Source organism: Chiloscyllium punctatum, chromosome 3 (assembly GCF_047496795.1).
Source record: "Chiloscyllium punctatum isolate Juve2018m chromosome 3, sChiPun1.3, whole genome shotgun sequence".
NCBI lineage: Eukaryota > Metazoa > Chordata > Chondrichthyes > Orectolobiformes > Hemiscylliidae > Chiloscyllium > Chiloscyllium punctatum.
In genome coordinates, this window is record NC_092741.1 from 57,275,196 (window position 1) to 57,297,107 (window position 21,912).

Below are 21,912 nucleotides of genomic sequence, written 5' to 3' on the forward strand. Positions count from 1 at the left end.
TTGTCTCATTTGTATCTAGACATTGCTCCTGAGATGCACGACAAAGAAGGCGATGAAAATAACAAAACGTCACCAGAGAAATCACTACAGAAAAAGACTGACCTTTATGAACTCCAAAAGGTTTTCAATTCTCAATTACCTTATTTTTCTGTAATGTTGCCAAATTTCCAGATTGTTTCTGTTCTGTCTTTTAAAAAAGATGACAAAATGGCACGATATACATTGCTGAAACCCTTACTTGAAAAATGTCGATAGAAGTCATAATGATTTAATGTTTGGTTTGTACATATCTGTCAGTGTGGGCACCTTGACAGAGATCCTCAGGGAAGAGAGGGATAGAATGGGAGGAGAGCTGATGAAGGCAGAAAACAGCAGTAGGGAGTACAGTGTGTACAACAGAAATTTCAACTTCGTTTTAAATTCACTGACTTTTTTTTGGTAGGTTGCATGCTGAATACTACTCTGCTAAAAGCATTCTTGATCTCAGAGGTCCTCATAAGCTTCTTGTTACCATATGGAATGGACTGGATGTCTGTTTTAAAAGGCCATCCTGGATGCTTCCGTAACATAGGGTTATTTTCAAGAGCTCAGGCATGACAAGTATCAATTCCTGTTCCATACTGTTTTTGGAAACTTCCTTTGTTTTTGAACTCTCCAAGATCAATCGTTGATCTTGTTTTCTGAGATGAGGAAACATTTCTTCCCTCCCCCAAAGAGCAGTGACCAGTGGAATTCTCTGCTACAGAAAGTGGTTGAGGCCAAAATACTGAATGTTTTCAAGAAGGAGTTGGATATAGTTCTCAGGGCTGAAGGGATCAAAGGGTATGGGGAGAAAGCAATATAGGATACTGTGTTAGCCGACCAGTCATGGCCATACTGAATGGCAGTGGAGCAAGCTTGAATTTTGGCTTGTTCCTTCTCCACTTTCTATGTTTCTATCTGTGTGGCCATCCATGTCTCCCAAATTCTAGTTGTTAAGATGTACTTTTACTACCACACGTCTCTTGCTAGGTGCTTTGGTCTATGCATACATAGATGTTAAAATCTCTCTCATATACATAATTATAAATATGCAGCTACTATCTTGCATCATTTCCTGTCCTTTAGTTCTAACCATTGAAGTCCATCAACACCTGCTGAATACAAGGGATAATCTGAAAGCACCACATTTCTGTTTTACACTTTGACTGATCATAGGCCATTCTGTAATTCTGTATTTGACTTGCATTCAAAAACATAGGTGAACATAAACCGGTTGGACTGTAGCCTGGTGTTGTGTGATTTTGAATGTTACTTTAATCATTTTCAGCTGAGTTGTAATATTGTTTTGTTCGGCCTATGAAGAGTGCAAATATGTACTGAGCAACCAAAGGATATATTTATTTGGTGTATGTCAGGGAGTTCCAAGTAGCCGTGAAAGTTGAGCAGTCCTAATGACTACTTTCTTTTCATTTTCTCTCCGTCTCTGACTTCTCTTTTGTAACTCTTAACCTCCTCTCTGTTACAGTCTCGCACATTCTGTCTTTCACACAATCTGGTTTCCTTTAGATGATGATCAGAATGACTTCAGATTGTAAGCTGATCACACTACTTGGAACCGTTGCCTAGTTTCACTTCTCTGTCTGGGGAAAGAGCTGCACAGTGCAAGGCGTATGAGCCCAGTCACAGCAAGAGAGCACCCTTGCTTGCAAAAACAGACCCCATTAGAGAATGGGACAAAGGCATTGTGCTCAGTTTACCCATTCTATGAATGAGTGGTTGTTGAAACCTACTGTATTATTTTTAATTTCATAGACCTTGATGGAAATGAAGAAATCAAGAAGATCCAAAAAACTAAGCAGGTTTGAGGCACTGCGGATGGAAGTTCTTGAATTTATGGACAAACTTGTGAGGTGAGACAGAAAAAATGGTAGTGGGAACTATTGGAATGTCATGATTGATTCAGGAATATGATTTCCTTTGGACCTCTCAGCTTGGTGAGCATGTCTGTGTCGTGCTGCTCCTGTGAGGCAGGAGCTGAGTGCCATTTTCCTGCTAGATTTAGTCAAGGTGATGGTGTGTTATGTCTCTAAGACTCTAAAACCCTTCGATCTTCTAAGGATGGTGGGTGTAAAGAAAATATTGAGCATTTGCATCTGTTCTGAGAGTGTGCTGTGGCAGATCTCTGTGCCAGCCTTCTATCCACATTCACCTCTCTCTGTCTCACTGCGCTCTCATATCTCTCAGCTTCTCTCCCCCTCCCCATATTCCCTACACACTTCGATCTCTTCCTGCTTCCTGACTGAAACGTGACAACCAGGAGGCTGCCAAAACATCTCTGGGCAGTGGGTGTCAAGACATAAGTAAAAGCTCTGAAAAATACCTATCACAGAGAATCCCAGGCAGGTTCTTTCTCCAAGCCCCACTCACTGTCTTAGTGACCGCTACAAATCTGACAACAACTTATCATTGGCTCCCCGACCAAACCAAACAGGTTGTCCTTACTTGCTCTCGATTAAAATCATCAAACATTTTAAAAGGCCATGTTAAGTCTTGTCATAGCTTGCTGCACTTAATTGGAATAGCAAGCCCAGTTAGCGCAGCCTTTCCTCCTGTTTTTCTTCTGTGCCATCACTGCATCCTTTCTTCAAAGGGGTGACCAAGAACTAATGCTAACTTCTCTAGCATTTTGTAGAGGCTTCTCATTACTTGTGAACTTTTCTGCTTTATCCTCCTCAGAAAACCCAAAATGCTGTTGACCTTTTTAAATACAGTGCTCCATATAGATATTCATTTTCAGGGCATTATATATTCAAATTGTTGGCTCTGTCTGTCTAATAACAACTGTTAGTTATTTTTTGTTGAGTGTATGCTGCTATTCATGGTTGTTTCTCTCAAAATATATTACCTCACACTTACAGTCATAAAGATGTACAGCACGGATATATACCCTTCAGTCGAACTCATCCATGCCAACCAGATATCCTAAATTAATTTCATTCCATTTGCCAGCTTTTGGCCCATATCCTTCTAAACCCTTCGTATTTACATACCCATTCTTTTAAGTGTTACCCAGCCTTTTAATGTACCCAGCCTTTTAAATGTTACAACTGTACCAGCCTCCACCACTTCCTCTGGCAGCTCATTCTGTACACAAGCACCCCTCTGTGTGAAAAAGCTGCCCCTTGGGTCCCTTTTAAATCTTTCTCCTCTCACCCTAAACCTGTGCCCTCCAGTTTTGGATTCCCGACCCTGGGAAAAAGACATGGGCTCTTCACCCTATCTGTGCACCTCATGATTTTTAAAACTCGTTTAAGGTCACCCCTCAGCCTCCAACACTCCAGGGAAAATTCACATTAAAGTGAAGCACTTACCTATCATGCTGAACACGCTGATATATCAGAGTCCTCTCCAAGACTTGTGTAACTTGCTGGGTTTTCCTTAGAGATTGGGATTGCGTTTGCACTGCCCAAGTCTAAATTGTGTCCGAGCACAGCACAAAAGTGGTCAAGCAGAAACCCCTCAGGGACACATTTTTAACCCCCCCCCCCCCCTACCCCCCCAATACAAGCAGTCCCCTTTCACCTAATCTGTGTTTCTGTTTCCTAACAACTATTCTACAGATCGGAAAAGGTGAAGTTGCTCATTTTGGAAGGGAGAACTAAAGGATGAAGTATTATTTAAATGGAGAAAAGCTGCACCTGAAAGGGACTTGGGGGGACTTGCACATGAAACACAGAAAGCTAGCACACAAACACAGCAGGTAACCAGGAAGGTGAATGAACTGTCGGTTCTTATTTCGAGGGGGCTGGAGTACAATAATGGGGAAATCTTACTGCAACTGTAGAAGGTGCTGGTGAGACTACATCTCGAATAGTGAAAGCAGTTTTGATCCCTTTATTTGAGGAAAGCTGTCATTTAATTGGAGGCAGTTCAGAGGAGATTGACTGGAATAATTCTGTGTATGGAAGGATTGTTTTATGAGCAAAAATTAAACAGGCTGGGACTTTTCTCATTAGAATTTAGAAGAATGAGAGGTGATCTCTTTGAAACATAAAAGATTCTTAAAGGGCTTGACAGAATGTTTCTCCTCATGGGAGAGTCTAGGATCAGAGGGCATAGTCTCAGAATAAAAGGGTGTCAATTTAAGACTTACGTGAGGAGGAATTCCCTCTCTGAGGATTGAGAGTTTTTGGAACTTATTGCCACAGAGAGCTGTGGGGGCTGAGTCCTTGTGTATACTTGGCTGAGCTAGAAAGATTCTTGATCAGTTGGGGAATCAAGGGTTTCAGGGAAATGCAGGAAAGGGGACTAAAAGAATGTTGGATCATCCATGATCCCTATTGAATAGTGGAACAGGCTTGACGGGCTGAATGCCCTACTACAGTGTGTTTTGATCTTTTGATCTTTGATATTTAATTCTACATGCTGTATTTTCCTGTAAAATCTCTTGTGAGACACCCCATTAAACATGTTGTGAAAATCTATTTCCTCTCTATGCACTGTTCGTTCTTTATCTGTTACAGGTGGTCACCCTACAAAATCTTTAAATTTGTAAAATACAATGCTCTTTGCAAATGTGTGCATTTGTCATCAATCAACTCATATTTCTAAATACTCAACAATTTTACTTTAAATAATGGATTCCAAGATTTACCCAGGACTGATGTCAGACTAACTGGTTCATTGTACAGTTTAGCATCCTGTCCCACCTTGTTGAAAAGTTATGTGTTGGCTGTTCTGGAATCTCACTAAGTGATTTGCACACTTTAAGAATGCTTGCAAAAATCTGCCCACTGTCTCTGCTACCTTCTATCTGATTGGTTTTTTTAACAGCTTGGGAGGATTTCTGTACTTGTAGGTTCACTTCTTTCTTCTGTCTTATCCCCCTTTTCTCCCCCAGTTTCTTTCCCTCCTGCGATTGAATGAGTTAGATGGCCAGACTGCAGGTTTTGAGGCGAAAGTGAGGACTGCAGATGCTGGAGACCAGAGTCGAGAGTGTGGTGCTGGAAAAGCACAGCAGGTCAGGCAGCATCCGAGGAGCAGGAGAATGGACGTTTCAGGCCGAAGCCTTTCATCAGGATTCCTGATGAAGGACTTTTGCCCGAAATGTTGATTCGCCTGTCATGCTGTGCTTTTCCAGCACAACACTCTTGTCTCCAGGTTATAACCAGTGATTTTGATTAACTGTGATCTACATCCGCTTCACAGCAAAGTATTGTTGAGTCTCGTCACTTAGCTCCGTTGGCTTGATGGTTGATTGGCAAAGCAGAGTGATGCCAAGAGCGCAGGTTGAATTTCCCATGAAGGGCCCACCTTCTCAGATTTGCTCCTTGTCTAAGGCATGGTGACCCTCCGGTTAAACCACCACTGGCCTTGGCTCTGTCTACCAAGAAAGTAGCCACATACTCCTGTGGGACAGTGGCGACTTGACCTTTTACATCATTGAGCTTGAACTTGAGGTTTGGTAAATTCAAATTGAAGTCATCCACTCCCCCAATCAGACAAATGTATCTGTTAAATAGTTAACAAAAGGGTTATATTTATCTAAGTGGTGACTGGTCTGGACAGAACTCTGATAGTGCACCAAGAGGCTTGCGAGGAAGACAGTAGAGCAAAAATGGCAGGAGTTTGTGGGTATAATTGAGGACACTGTACAGAGGTTCATCCCCAAGAAAAGAAAGATTATCCAGGGAGGGATTAGACAGCCATGGCTGACAAAGGAAGTCAGGAAATGTATTAAAGAAAAAGAGAGATCCTATAAAGTGACCAAGAGCAGTGGGAAATCAGAAGATTGGGAAGGCTACAAAAACAAACAGAGGATAACAAAGAGAGTAATAAGAAAGGAGAGGATCAAATATGAAGGTAGAGGCTAGCCAGTAATATTAGAAATGATAGTAAAAGTTTTTTTCAATACATAAGAAACAAACGACAGACAAAAGTAGACATTGGGCCACTTCAAACTGATGCTGGAAGCCTAGTGATGGGAGATAAGGAAATAGCAGGAGAACTTAACAAGTACTTTGCATCAGTCTTCACAGTGGAAGACATGAGTAATATCCCAACAATTAAAGGGATTCAGGAGGCTGAGTTGAGTATGGTTGTCATTACAAAAGAGAGAGTGCTAGAAAAGCTAAAAAATCTTAAAATTGATAAATCTCCTGGCCCCGATGGGATACATCCTAGAGTTCTGAGAGAGGTGGCTGAGGAAATAGCGGAGGCATTGGTTGAGATCTTTCAAGAGTCACTGGAGTCGGAAGATCGCGGTTGTAACCCCATTGTTCAAGAAAGGATCAAGACAAAAATGGAAAATTATAGGCCAATTAGCCTAACCTCGGTTGTTGATAAAATTCTAGAATCCATCATTAAGGATGAGGTTTCTAAATTCTTAGAAGAGCAGAGTCTGATTAGAACATGTCAACATGGATTTAGTAAGGGGAGGTCATGCCTGACAAACCTGTTGGTATTCTTTGAAGAGGTGACAAGTAGGTTAGACCAGGGAAACCCAGTAGATGTGGTCTATCTAGACTTCCAAAAGGCCTTTGATAAGGTGCCACACAGGAGGCTGCTGAGCAAGGTGAGGGCCCATGGTGTTCGAGGTGAGCTACTGGTATGGATTGAGGATTGGCTGTCTGACAGGAGGCAGAGAGTTGGGATAAAAGGTTCTTTTTCAGTATGGTAGCCGGTGACGAGCGGTGTCCCGCAGGGTTCAGTGTTGGGGCCACAGCTGTTCGCATTATATATTAATGATCTGGATGAAGGGACTGGGGAAATTCTAGCAAAGTTTGCAGATGATACGAAGTTAGGTGGACAGGCAGGTAGTACTGAGGAAGTGGGAAGGCTGCAGAAGGATCTAGACAGTTTGGGAGAGTGGTCCAGGAAATGGCTGATGGAATTCAACGTGAACAAATGCGAGGTCTTGCACTTTGGCAAAAAGAATAAAAGCACAGACTACTTTCTAAACGGTGAGAAAATTCGTAAAGCCAAAGTACAAAGGGATCTGGGAGTGCTAGTCGAGGATTCTCTAAAGGTAAACATGCAGGTTGAATCTGTGATCAAGAAAGCGAATGCAATGTTGTCATTTATCTCAAGAGGGTTGGAATATAAAAACACCATTGTGCTACTGAGACTTTATAAAGCTCTGGTTAGGCCCCATTTGGAGTACTGTGTCCAGTTTTGGTCCCCGCACCTCAGGAAGGACATACTGGCACTGGAGCGTGTCCAGCGGAGATTCACACGGATGATCCCTGGAATGGTAGGTCTAACATATGAAGAACAGCTGAGGATACTGGGATTGTATTCATTGGAGTTTAGAAGATTAAGGGGAGACTTAATAGAGATGTACAAGATAATACATGGCTTGGAAAGGGTGGATGCTAGGAAATTGTTTCCGTTAGGTGAGGAGACTAGGACCCGTGGACACAGCCTTAGAATTAGAGGGGGTAAATTCAGAACAGAAATGCGGAGACATTTCTTCAGCCAGAGAGTGGTGGGCCTGTGGAATTCATTGCCGCAGAGTGCAGTGGAGGCCGGGACGCTAAATGTCTTCAAGGCAGAGATTGATAGATTCTTATTGTCTCAGGCAATTAAGGGCTACGGGGAGAATGCGGGTAAGTGGAGTTGAAGTGCCCATCAGCCATGATTGAATGGCGGAGTGGACTCGATGGGCCGAATGGCCTTCCTTCCACTCCTATGTCTTATGGTTTTATATATTTGGTAGAGTTTCCAAAAGGCCTGTTTGAAAGAAGATGTGGTTTCAAAATCTAAAATAACAGGAAATAAATTCAAGTTTGCTTTCTGCCAAATTGATGTCAGTATGATTAGTAACCAGAGTATTGCTCTGACTGATTAGTCCCCGGTTGATAGAATAATGATGTCAAAATGACTCCCTCGGTGTATCTATGCAGCTGTATCACTGATGAGTATAAGTGAGTATTTACAAAGTATGCAATACATTTACTCTAAAGTTCTCTAAAGCATAAATGTTGTTTTTCCCTGTACAGAACTATTGCCGATGTTTTTTAACCCTTACATGTAATCCTGATTGTCGGGTATAATAAGGCAAAGAGCTCTGGCAATGTCGAGCATTTTAACTCCGCCTGTGGCTTCCAATCAAGGCTAGGAAAGTGCCTGTAATTTGCTAGGAAATTTGTATGACTAGTATGTAATTTGCAACATAAAGCATTTTAGCATGGCTCAATCATTTTTTCATTATAAATACTAGTAAGTAATTAGCATAGTGCACAACATTTTTGTTTATGAAGGGCAACTGGGTTAATCTGGGAAATTACAGATTGGTGGGCCTTACATCAGTGGCAGAGAAATCATTGTAGAAGATTCCTAGGGACAGAATTTATACACATTTGGAAAAATATGGACTTATTGGCGATGGGCAGCATAACTTTGTGAGGGAGAGATTGTGTCTCACAAGCCTGATTGAGTTTTTTGAGGAAGTGACGAAGAGAATTGAGGCCAGGGCAGTAGACGTTGTTTAGGTGGACTTTAGCAAGGCTTTTGACAAGGTGCCTCCTGGCAGGCTGACACAGAAAGTGAGGTCACATGGGATCTGCAGTGATTTGGTAAGACGGATACAAAACTGGCTTGGTTATAGAAGAAACAATAGACAATAGACAATAGACAATAGATGCAGGAGTAGGCCATTCAGCCCTTCGAGCCTGCACCGCCATTCAATATGATCATGGCTGATCATTCCCAATCAGTATCCTGTTCCAGCCTTATCTCCATAACCCTTGACTCCACTATCTTTAAGAGCTCTATCCAATTCTTTCTTAAATGAATCCAGAGACTGGGCCTCCACTGCCCTCTAGGGCAGAGCATTCCACACAGCCACCACTCTCTGGGTGAAGTAGTTTCTCCTCATCTCTGTCCTAAATGGTCTACCCCGTATTTTTAAGTTGTGTCCTCTGGTTCGGCACTCCCCCATCAGTGGAAGTATGTTTCCTCCTGCCAGAGTGTCCAATCCTTTCATAATCCTATACGTTTCAATCAGATCCCCTCTCAGTCTTCTAAACTCAAGGGTATACAAGCCCAGTCGCTTGAGTCTTTCAGCGTAAGGTAGTCCTGCCATTCCAGGAATTGACCTCGTGAACCTATGCTGCACTCCCTCAATAGCCAGAATGTCTTTCCTCAAATTTGGAGACCAGAACTGTACACAGTACTCCAGGTGTGGTCTCACCAGGGCCCTGTACAGCTGCAGAAGCACCTCTTTGCTTCTATACTCAATTCCTCTTGTTATGAAGGCCAGCAGGGGCAAACAGTAGCAGGGGAGGGTGTTTTTCTGACTGGAGATATGTGACCAGTGGTGTTTTGAATGGATAAGTGCTGGCACCCCTGTTGTTTGTAATATACATACATGATTTGTGGGATAATTGTAGGTGGTCTGATTTGTAAGATTACAGACAACACATGGACTGAGGGAGCTGCGGATAGTGAGGAGGATTGCCAGATATATATATATAGGCTGGAGACTTAGGTGGAGAAACGGCAGATGGAATTTAATCTAAACAGATGGAAGATTTGGAAAGTTTAATGCAACAAGGAAGTATACAGTAAATGACAGAGCCTGTAGAAGTATTAATATTCAGAGGGATCTAGGCATAGAATTCCACAGTTTGCTGAAAGCAGCAACAAAAGTGAATAAGGTGGTCAAGAAGGTGTATGGCATACTTGCCTTCATCGGTTGGGGCATAGAGTATAAAAACTAGCAAGTCATGTTGTAGCTATGTGGAACTTCAGTTATGCCACATTTAGAAAATTGTGTACAATTTTGATTGCCACATTACCAGAAGGATGTGGAGGCTTTTCAGGGTACAGAAATGGTTTACCAGAACTTTGCCTGACTGCACGGCATTAGTTATAAGGAGAGTCTGGAGAAACTTGATTTGTTTTCATTTGAATGTTGGAGACTGTGGGGTGACCTCATAGAAGTTTACAAAATTATGAGAGGAATAGATAAAATGGATAGTTGGAATCTTTTTCCAGGGTAGAAATATAAAATACATAGGTTTACAGTAAAAGAGGGAAGAGTTTAAAGTCGTAGTGAGAGGCAAGGTTTTTTACACAGGGTGATAAGTGTCTAGAATGCACTGCCAGAGGAGGCAGTACAAGCATTTAAGAGGCATCTTGACAGTTACATGAATAGACAAGAAATAGATGGGTACAGATCCTACAGAGATGAAAGGTTTTTAGTTTAGAAAGGCATCATGTGTTGGCGCATGTTTGTTGGTCTGAGAGGCCTGTTCCTGTCCTTTATGGGTCTCTACCCATTGAGGAAAGACAATTATTACATACATCTTGAAGAGCACCAGTTAGCAGGCATTGGACAAGGTAAGTAGGCAGAGCTTCATGAACTTTCACAGCCAGCAAGGAGATTTGAACCTGCGCCATTGGCATCACTCTGCATTGCACTGTAACCATCTGGATAACTGAGCCACGCCAACTCCTAGCTATATTATTTGTGGATAACATTTAAAATGAAAGCTGAGGAATGGATCCTTGGCTATGAAAATCAACAATTACTTATAGAATTTGCTTGTTCTGTTTTGCCCTTTTGCTACATAAAGTACAGTCAAAATACCAGCTTGAAAAAAATTAAAGCATACAACTTAGAGCCAATTCTTGTTTGTTATTTGTAAGCAATTGCCCTAACTTTAAATGAGTTTAAAATTTCCAAACTCAGTTGAAACCATCAGACTGAAACATACTTTGGATCAGTCCATTTGCAAATAAAACTGAAAAATAATTTTGAAGAAATAAAATTAAAGCATACCCAGGAAAGAAGAGCAATTTATTCTAGCATATCATTTTTCAAGCATTGCACTCACCATCTGCTGAGAGGCAGTTCTTGTTTCTGCTTGCCTGTTGACATAGTCGGACATTTCTGCTCTCTTCACATCACCCAGAGCTGAATGTTTATTGTTGTACCAAACGTGACTCAATCTGTGTTTGTCTTTAAGAATGTTATGTTAGTTCTTCTTCCCAGTTGCCAGGCAATGACTTGGAAACACTCTCTTGTTGCTGGAAGTAACATTGATGATAGAAATGTGTGGCCTGCAAACTTTAATCAGCTGCCATTGCTGTAATGTCAGGTATTGCTAGTCTCGACTCCAGCTTTAATTGTTTAACATCCCTGCCCAAGATTGCAAAATTAGAAAAATCCTGTCAACTTTAGAATTGGTACATAGTTTAAACCACAGAAATAGACCATTTGGCTGAGCACACTAAGTTGGTGTTTGTGGTCCACGCAAATTTCATCTCATCCTATGAACATGTCCTTCTATTTTTTTCCCTCTCTCTCTGGTGTACCTACCTAGCTTTCCCTTAAATGCATCTGTGCTATTTGTCCCAGCTGCTCCACTCACTCTCAAGTTCCACACTCTCACCACTGTTTGGATTTAGAACTCCTTCCTGAGTTCCTTATTGTGTTTAACAGTGGTTGTCTTATTTGTGGTCCACTTTTGCATTAAAATGTATTATAATGCGTTTTGCAAAGAACTGAAGAGAAATACTAGTGCGAGAGTGTTTTATCTCCCGCTGGATGTTCTCGATAAGAAAATGAGGTTCTTTATTGGAGCAGAGTGGACTCTAACTAGTCAGTTGAGATAGATGTGTTTTTTGAAGTTGTAAACGTCAACTACATGTGTTTTTTGTGCCTTTTGCAGGCAGTATCTTTTGCCACCAGAGACCCAGCCACTCCATGAGGTTATATATTTCAGTGGTGCCAGCACTATTCGTAGACACTTAAATGCTACCCCTCGCACTGCCTTGCAGACAGCTTTAAGTAAGCCGTACAACTATCTACAGGTAAAACGCAGCAAACAATCAGTCATAACTTAACCATTTAGTATATTTGCTTCCTGATGGGCTACTAGTGAACTAGCGCTAGCTTTTTTATTTTGTATTTATTTCACTAATTGTGTATTATTAATTATTTATTGAAGCATTTAATAATTTCATCCATATAATTCCCTTTGATTCAGCTAAGTATAAAATCGAGCTTAAGTAGCTGCCTCTTACTAGCTCTTTTCGTTTTAATGTAGAGACATGAAAGCTAAATACTTATATTTGGTTTAGAATGTTTTTCTGATTTTATGAAACACAGTTTCACTTTCAGTTCCACAAATATCATTATTATACAGCACGTGGCATCTTTCAAAAAGGAAATTTAATTTTACCATTTTGCACTGGAACAGAATGAAGCCTTGAGGAGTGAGGGAGAAACCATTACTAATACAGCACCTGATATTTGTATAGTCTATAAACTTCACCTGGAATGCGGGCGATTGATTAACCTGTATGACTGGTTGCAGGTGGGTTTTCGTTTCTTTGTCGCTCAAATTGTATTCATGTCTTGCTTTCCAGTTAATTTTTTTCTTTATTCGTTCAGGGGATGAGGGCATCACTGGCTCGGCCAGCATTTATTGCCCATTGGGCAGAACAGAGTCAACTACTTTGCGGTGGGTCTGGAGTCACATGTAGGCCAGACCAGGTATTTCACTCCTTAAAGGGCATTAGTGAAGCAGATGGGTTTTTCCTGACAATAGATTCATGGTCAACATTAGACTCCAATTCCATGGCGCGATTCGAACCTTGGTCCCCAGAACATTCTCTGGGTCTCTGGATTAATAGCCCAGCGATAATACCATTAGATCATTGCCTCCCCCAGTTAATATAGTAATTTTACTAGGAGTGCCTAATCCTTCCAACTTAATGTACCACTTTAAGCTCTTGCCATTAAATTGCATATCTTTCAAGCTTGGTTTAGGAACTAACAAATATTGATGTTCTGATTTATGCTTCATTCATCAATGAAGTATCAGTACTAATAGTTAAGCCTCAATATTCACGGCCACAATTTTACAACGTGCCTCACTCAGATATTGTAGAATCAAGTCGACACTGAGTTTTCTGGACTTGCTTGGAACAGAACCTTTCTGTTACTTGCCACTAATGTTCATCAAACTGAATAGGGTTATGTTAAGGTTTTATGTTCTGTGTCGTCATGATAATAAATTTCCGCTTGCATCCAGAGCACGAGGATTACTTTACCAGCTGTTTTACGGTGTTGTATAAGAGCATACATCTCAACTGTGAAAACAAGAATGAAGTCTGTTTTCATATTTCTGTTCAGCCTTGTACTGAACCAAGCTGATCTTTACACCTAAGGAGCAGTCCAGTTGTATGCAGCTATATATTCTGGGGAATTTAGCAAACAGGACCTTCCTGCTGGTTACTTCATTCAATATGATCAAGGCTGTTCATCCAACAGTACTGTGTTCCTGCTTTCAATTGTACCCTTCGATCTCTTTAGCCCCAAGAATTATATCTAACTCCTTGTTGAAAACGTTTAATATTTTGGCCTCAGCTGTTTCTGTTACAGAGATTTGCACAGACTCTGGGTGAGGAGATTACATGTCATCTCAATCCGAAATATCCCACCCCATATCCTTAATCTGTGACCTCCCCCTCTAAATTGCCATTTGGAGAATAATCCACCTTTCTGTTTTTGCTACCAAAGTGGTTAATCTCACTTTTATCCACATTATATTCATCTGCTGTGCTTTTGGCCACTCACTCGACTTGTGCAAATCACAGGGAAGCATCTCTGCATCCTCCTCACAGCTCACCTTCTCCCTCAGCTTTGTGTCATCTGCGAGTTTGGAGATTTTTCACTCGTATTTATTGTGAATAGCTGGGGTCGAGGAACTGATCCACCCCCTAGTCACTGCTGCCATTCAAAAAAAGCCTTGTTTATTCCTACTCGTGTCCTGTCTGGCAGTCAGTACTCTGTTCACATCATTATTAACCTAGAAGACAGTAACCGCATCTGATGATGAGAAATATTATTCTACCTAATTAAATCCGAAATGTTGAGACTGTAAAAATGTAACCCTACAGTTTCAAAAAGAATTCAATTATTGACTGTTGTCCAACAGCCAATTTTAAGCTTGATCTCTGTTGTGGTTAGAGGCTAAATTCCTGCGGGTGTACTGCAATGCTTCCCATGCCTGAAGTTGCAAAATTATACTGTTTGAAACGTTGCAGACCATTAAACAATTAGATATCTCTTTGGAGCAGGTAGCTTACGAGCAACAGGTCAATGAAGCCCAGTCTTCAAATGACCTGGGCCTCAAAAGGCCTGTGTGCTCCTCCCGCAGCCCCACAATAGACAAAACTGCGTTGTTATTTCCAGACTCCCAAATTTTAAAGTTTCTTTTCAGCTCAGAATTAAACCGTTGCTGAAAGGAGACATTAAGTTGAAGTTTTTTTTTGTCTTGCACTCATTGGACACAAGAATCAGACTGGAGAAAAGGGAGACGACTTTATACAGAATGAGAAGAGGATGGTGATTGGTCAGGCCGATATCTGCATGGAGATGCAGCAAGAACAGTTATCTTAATGCTCGGACCAGGCAGGTCGATTCTGATTTGTCCTGGTGTTGCCATGGGGATGCAGCAGAGTTTGGCTGGCTCCACAGCCCTCTTCTTTTTGGAAAAAGGTGCAGTGAATGTGCATGTGGTCCTGTGTATTCACGCATGCAGTTTCTAGCACATGCAAATGCATCACACTGCAGGCCTGGCTGAGGATCTTAAATTGATTTTCACTGAGAGTCTTCGCTCACTCCAGATTATTTATTAAGTAACAGAATGACAATGACAGAATCATATCTAATGGAGGATATGCTTCTCTGAGACTTGTAAACATGAGCTAGTTGAGCACAAGTGGCATGCTGCCAGCTGTCACAGGTCAGTGGAATGTGTTTTTAATCTGATCCATCAGTCATTGGAATGTCCAGCCTACATCACACTGGCACTGAAGCTCAGTTATCACATCCCTCATTCGCGTGGTAGGGAACACATCCTTTTGGCCTTTCAGTGGACAAACCTACTTGTGGATTTGCTGCACAATAGTAACACGATGAGCTTCACCTATTCACATTTCTGACAACCCTTTCCCCTTCTGGGGTAATCTGAGGTAGACTAGGCTGACTTGAAATAAACATCGAAGGTTAAGTTATCAAAGCCAGCATTATCTCCACCTGGCACCATATTAGCTCCCTGTTTGGCTAATCTCAAGGCCTCAGCCATTTATTATTACCGCCCATTTTCCCACACGCTGCGCTGGTTGAATTCTGGTCAAATTCAGGAAAGTAGTAAGTTTCCCAGTTTAACTTCCCTTTGCAGGAAGTCGCAGTAATTTAACAGCATAGTGCAAACTTTACACCAATAATCCCAACTTGCTGGAAACAATTCCGGACATCTGTGATTTGACTCCCACTAAAATTTAATGACAATAGTTACAACCATGATAGGCTGAAATAGAAATTTTGAAATTTTTCTAAAAATAAAATTGCACGATAATTTTGAATGGTGGGAACAGCTGTTTCAGGCAGAGATGTCATTTAACTGTAACTTCCTGTACCAGATGGAATAGACAGCATTCCCTTTTGAGACCTTGTTCTATTGTGTGCGTTCTTAAAGAGTGCATGAGATCGCAATTATTGTTTTTATCCATTGGATTTTACGTGGCTTTGGTTCCAAATACAAACGTAAATGATTTTATTAAAATTATTTTTATAACTCCCTGATGACTCAGTGTAATAATATAAAACAACTGTTTTGTTTATGGCTGAATTGGCTTGCATCAGCCAGGGCTATAATGTAGATGCCGTAGTTTGCTTCTTGCTGAGGGAGAGGAGGTTTCCCTCTTTTTGATTGCCATCCAATGGCCTATACTGGAAAAGCAGGTCCAGGGCATTAGCTGATGAGAAATCCCATGAGTTTGATGGCAAGCAACTGCTGGGTCACCATTCGCTCAGAAAACTGGCCAGTTGTACCTGTGTAGCCAAAAGTAGTATGGAATCGAATGTTAAGTAGAAGCCAAATGCTTGAGAAAGAAGGAGCATTGATGAAAGAAGTTGATGTGCAACAGAGATGATTAAGTAACTTGCATTTCTTTTTTCCCATTGCTGCAACAGACCCTCGAAGGAGCCTGAGTATGGTTGAGGTGGTGATTCCTTTAAATTATTTGTCTCTTGGGATTTCTATCACTTGTATTTATGAATTGCTGACATCAACATATAAGGGGCTAACTCCAAGGGCTATGTAAAGTATTTTATTGCCTGCTGAATTTGCCACAGGTTTGCCACACTTGTTTGACCCTGTGCAGTAGCGACCTGATGAATCACCCCATGAGCTATGTGCAGCCTCAACAAGCTTGTGCTGTTTGTTGCTCAGAACTTCTTTAGGATCGATTAGAGTGGTGCTGGAAAAGCACAGCAGGTCCGCAGGGTAGGAAAATCAACAGTTTCCACAAAAGCTCTTCATCAGGACCTGATGAAGGGCTTTTGCCCGAAATATCGATATTACTGCTCCTCAGATGCTGCCTGACCTGCTGTGCTTTTCCAGCACCACTCTAATCTCAACTCTGATTTCCAGCTCCAATCCTCACTTTTGCCTATCACTTTAGGATAGCCTGCTGCTTAAGGTGGTGTTTCATTCGGTTGTCTGGCACTTGAATTAGGAAGAAGCTCCCTGCCCATGGCACAGAAATAATGGATAACGTATTTTTGGGCAGTAACTTTAATTGATGGCAGTTTCAAAATCCTTTGAATAAGGGCAGGATCTCTATCATTTGTTTTTCAGTGTGGGCATTGCTGATACGGCCAACATTTATCACCCACCCTCTCTCAGCCCTTTGAGATTTTGTCAGTGAGCTGTTGTCTTGAATGGCTTCTGTTTATATGGTGTAGGTACACCCATTGGAAAGGGGTTCCTGGATGGCGCGACCGACCTTGACAGTTTGGCAATACCAACCTTTCGGTGAACTGCTGAATGTACTGACCACAAAGACTGATGCTTTTAATTGCACAGAGATCAAGCTCTCCCTATCAGGAAGTGGACCCCCTCCTGTGTAATAAGCATGAATACTAACCATTATACTAGTGAGGAGCTTCCAGCACTCTGAGTGATATCCTGGAACAGAGCTGATAGGCCTAACACCAATAAATTCCTGGTGATAGTTATGACTAGTGCTAGTTGTGCTAGCCTATATACAGCTTTCCCTTCGAATCCTGTTCGCAATTTAATTGGTTGTTATCTTGAATTATTGGTCACTGGCCAGAGACTTTTTACACGTTTTATATTGGTAGTGAGTGCACATCTTACAGACAATAGTCAAAGGGCTGTCTGTTTTATACAGGCCTCGGCGTCTTTTTTAATGAGCTCTGTTAGATTGAGCTTACAGAAAGTGGTTTTCTGTTTTCAGTTTTAGAATGAAACTGAGTGGCGTCTGTTTTATGCATGAAAGAGTATAAATGTCACTGTTTCACTGTGTACTGTTATCCATCCAGCTTCTGTAAATAGTATCATTTATTGGCTGAGTGACTGCATGTCGGGTTAATCAGAGTTTCTGTCGACCTCAGTTTAAATAGATGGGTATATTGATGAGGAATGTACTTGCTTTCTTCCTGATTTTTGGATAAATGATATTGCAAACCGGGATTCTTGACAAAATGCTCACTCTGTGCACTAACTGCTGGAAATGTATTGCGATGTGGATGTAAACAGTAAAGGGAGGTCAGAAGATGCAGTGGGGAGTGCCCCTATGAACCCAGAATCTGTGGGACGTAATGACCGAGGAAAGTGCATTCATACCGCAGCCAAGCAGGATGGGTATCATTTTGCAAATCCTTCCAATGTACACCAGTGCCAGGTGGTAAGAGCAGGAGGGAATTCTGGTCAGCCACATCTTGGCAAGGATTTGGAGCCTGTACCAAAGCCACAGGGTTTCATCCCCATTCTGACTGGCTGAATTGTTGACCTACCCATGTACCTTACCACTCATAGCTCTGTGAGTCAGACCTGCCTTTAGGCAGAGAACTCAAGAAGAAAGAGAGTAAGAGTTCCCTGTTACATTGTGATATTGTGTTCCGAGATCTTGGGTAGATAATGGTGGATTCGGAAGAATTGTTTGCAATCTGAAAGAATATTTTATATACTGACTGGAATTTGGAACATTGGTATGTGGGGAATGAGCCCTCTAGATGTTGTCCTGTCACCATGCAGCAGTGCGGTTGGAGCCCTCATCATGGTGTACTGCTAAGCTGCTTTATTTATCTTCAAAATCATTAATGGGATGTAGGCATCACTTGCTGGGCCAGTATTTATCGTCTGTCCATAGATGCCCTGAAAGAGATGGTGGTGAGCTGCCTTCTTGAGCCACTGCAATCTATGCACTATGGATCAACCCACAATGCTGTTGGGAACATGAGTTCCAGGATTTTGACACAATTTCAAGTCAGTGGTAACCCCCAGTTGATAGTGTGGAATTCATGGTAATGCCATTGAATGTCAAGGGGGATGGTTAGATTCTCTCTTGTTGAAGATGGTCATTGTATGGCACCTTTGTGTGGTGCAAATATTAAATGCAATTTGTCAGCCCAAGCCTGGACATTTTTCAGATCTTGCTGCATTTGCTTCAGTATCTGAGGAATTGTGACTGGTGCTGAACATGGTGCAATCACCAGTGAACGTCCCTGTTATTTTTAATTGTTTAAAATAAAATCAGTTTGCCTGATAGAACTTTCTTTGTCTCTTGCTGCTTCCTTTATACCTTCTGAAAATCCTGCCGTGTTGATAAAGACATATTATTTAGGAAGATTGAATGGATGAATGTCTCTCAAACTAAGTACACTTTACCCCTTAATTATAATTCTTTTGTTTAGCAAGAGTTGCTTATGAGACTGAAAATGGCCATGTGGCCAGACAGTGTATCTGTGCTGCTGCTTTTGCTGTTACTTGAACTGGATTTTTCTTTATTCCTAGGCATTTGTTACTGTTGTTAGTGCTTCAGAAGGACAGGACCCAGATAAACCAAGTAAAGGACAGGTGGATCAAGTTCTGCAGTATCCTTTCTTGCATTTACATACCAACCGGTTCTATTATTAGAAACCCATAGCAACAAAAGTAGTTTATGTTAAGTACGACGTGTAGATAGATGTATCAGTGAAATCTTCTGTATTGTGAAGGCTTCCTGGCACTGTTAGCTGTCACTCTTCAGACACTGCAATAAATTACATTTTCATACATCCTCCGGCTCCTGCATGCAGCTCAATGGGAGACTGCAAATGCTAATATGCACACAGGCAGATGTTACAATCTATTCATCATGCTTCCTGTCACATACAATGCACACTGTAAGTGATGTGTGTCTGTTCTAACCATGAAATAGTCAGGCAGGGTTAACTTCTCCGGAGGATTATGGGGGACGTGCAGGAAAATGCAACTGAGGCAAAACCCAGATCAGGCATTATCTTATTTTTGATCTTCTCATTTTATAATTTTTGTAAAATTGAACAATATTGCTACGGCAATGAAATGTAAGAGTTCAGAACATGCTAATGTCCCTCTTCCCACCCACCAACAGCCCCACTTATATCCTTGCTCAAACAGGGTGTTTGAGAGAAAGACGATAAGTTGTGGTCACTAGTCTATTGTTTCATGACCATTTGGTGAAGCCAGCCCGACCCGAATCCTTTTAGAGATATGCAAGAAATTGAGTATATTGAATTATGCTGTGCTAAATGACCTAGCATTCAGTTACACAAAACCAGTGTTCTCTCCCATGACCTTGAGATATTGAACAAAATGTGCTATCCTAAGCTTCACGAAGAAAAAGGGAATCTGAATTGGACCATTAATTCCATTTGGCTGTGTAAGAGGAAGCTCCCAGAGTGCAGGGATCTTTTTTTTTTAAACATCTCCTTGGTACCACAATTTTTCCTCCCCTTTCCCTCTGCAATTGGAATTCATTCAAATAATTCAGCAATAGTTCCAGCCGCCCCCTACCATGCATGGCAGCTGAGATGGTTTGCTGGTTGATTCAGAGACGTGGTAACAATCCACTTCTGAAAGGGACCATTAGGCACAGTTTTGTGCATATGTGTGAGAGAGAGAGAAAGGGAGGGGGAGAAAGTGAGGTTGGTGAAAGCCATGCTCGAGTTTGTTTCTTATAATGTTGCATGCTTCAGACTTGTAGATGGTGACTAATCAGTGACCAAAATTCATGCGTGCAATTAAACTGAATTGCTCCCAACTTTTATTTAAAATTAGTTCATTTTTTTATGCAATAATGTGACTAGGTTTCATTTTGAAGTAATTGCTGTTTTTCAACTTTCCAATCAGCTGCCTGGCTATGGGCATGAATCACTTCTTGTCATTATGAAACCACCTGTTGATGAGGTTTGACAAATGTTTAGAGACAGGAATTGTAGATAGAGACGCCAGAGGAGAATAAAAGGCAAGCAAACTTAGAGCCAGATAACAGACGAGGCACAAGTAATTGTGGTACATGAGGCAATTGAATGGCAGTACATCTCTGCTTGTTTGCAAGTTTCAATTTGCTACACAATAAGTGAAGCCTCCATTTCTTTGTTATCTGCAAGATCATGAGATTCTTCCAGTATTTCAGGAAATCGCAGCCAATTCTGATCCTGTCCCTCCATCCATATGATTTTTTAAAAAATATTTTTCAAATAAAACGAGTTTTCTCTTCAAAGTGCTTTCTTAGCCATGACTCAAGGCCAATCATAGCAACTCACTCCCGCCTCAGTGTGACAGGCTGTGAAGCACTGATCAAGAGTTGAACTTGGATGTTCGAACCCAGGAAAGACCACATTGTACATTCACTCAGTGCTCCCCATTCTTAAATGGAGATTGAGGAAAATAATTTGGACTGTCTCTTCATTTACATTGCCATAAATGAGTATTGTCCAGAACCAGGGATAGTCATGGAAAAGAAAGATTAATTATAGGAAATGTTATGTAACTTGCCTAAATTTTAAATAGTACTTTCGAAGCACACAGCTTTCCTTGACTAACTTTGTCAGTGCTCGTTTTATTCGTGCTGTTTCTGAGCTGGAGTTTTTGGGCTTTATTAAACCAACCAAACAGAAGACTGATCATGTGGCGAGGCTAACGTGGGGTGGCTTCTGATCACAGACACCCCGACTTCCTTTTTGTTTTTTTGAACATTTTGCACCAGAACTGGAGATCATGCTAACAACGTGTTTATTTAGAATTTGATGTGCTATAGTATAGAATGAACATTTACAATGGCCAATAAAATATCTACTTCATACATGTTGCACTTTATGAAGATATTGTTTGAACTTTCACATTAACAGATGATGAGCATGCATGCAATCAAACACTTACCAGTCCAAAGTGGTCTTTGACCAAATAGCAGAATGTCTAACAATAACCTAGTTGATATATTGCATTATATTTATTTTCTTCCTGTTGTCTGAGAATGTTCTCACCTTGTCGTCTCTGGAAAAACCACCCAGTTGAAACCGTCATGGACAATTGCTCGTGCCTGATCATCTATGCAGTTTGTGACAGTAGGGGCACCAAAAATGTGCAATTAATTAAGTTTGTTAGCTTTCAGAAATTGTGAGTTTGAAGTTGTTATTATACAAGTTAAATTTGCTTCTCTTTAAAACTACTAGTATTGCTTCAGGGAAGTTTATGTCCAAAACCCATCCACTATCTATTAGGTTATAATAAAGGTTACAGACCCAGTGATCCTGAAAGAAGGGTTCTGATGAAGGGTCACGATCCAAAACGTTAACTCTGCTTTCTCTCCACAGATGCTGCCAGACCTGCTGAGTTTCTCCAACAGTTTCTGTTTTTGTTCCCATTGCTAGATATTCACAACACATTTGAAGTGTATTTTGTAGTCAATAGAACAGAAAAGAGAGCAGATGTAATGGAGCAGGATTGGTAACACTCCCTCCGTTTGATTCAGAAAAATGTTGCCTAAAGCCCCCCCCCCCCATTGAGAAACCTAAACTTTTCCGGCAAAATGTTAAACTTGGGCTCCAACTGTTCTCGAAGGTAGGTGTAAAATATC

General features: G+C 41.2%; 1 protein-coding gene across 1 annotated transcript in view; it reads left to right on the forward strand.

Moving 5' to 3' along the window:
- Positions 1 to 21,138, forward strand: part of orc3 (origin recognition complex, subunit 3) — a 69,496-nt gene extending 48,358 nt beyond the window's left edge. The window contains exons 15-20 of the mRNA XM_072553668.1: positions 20 to 120; positions 1,795 to 1,892; positions 11,661 to 11,802; positions 12,192 to 12,308; positions 18,825 to 18,904; positions 20,888 to 21,138. Coding sequence (XP_072409769.1) covers positions 20 to 120; positions 1,795 to 1,892; positions 11,661 to 11,802; positions 12,192 to 12,308; positions 18,825 to 18,904; positions 20,888 to 20,993 — 644 coding nt within the window. The 3' untranslated portion in view covers positions 20,994 to 21,138. The remainder of the gene's footprint in view (positions 1 to 19; positions 121 to 1,794; positions 1,893 to 11,660; positions 11,803 to 12,191; positions 12,309 to 18,824; positions 18,905 to 20,887) is intronic.
- Positions 21,139 to 21,912: the final 774 nt, after the last annotated feature.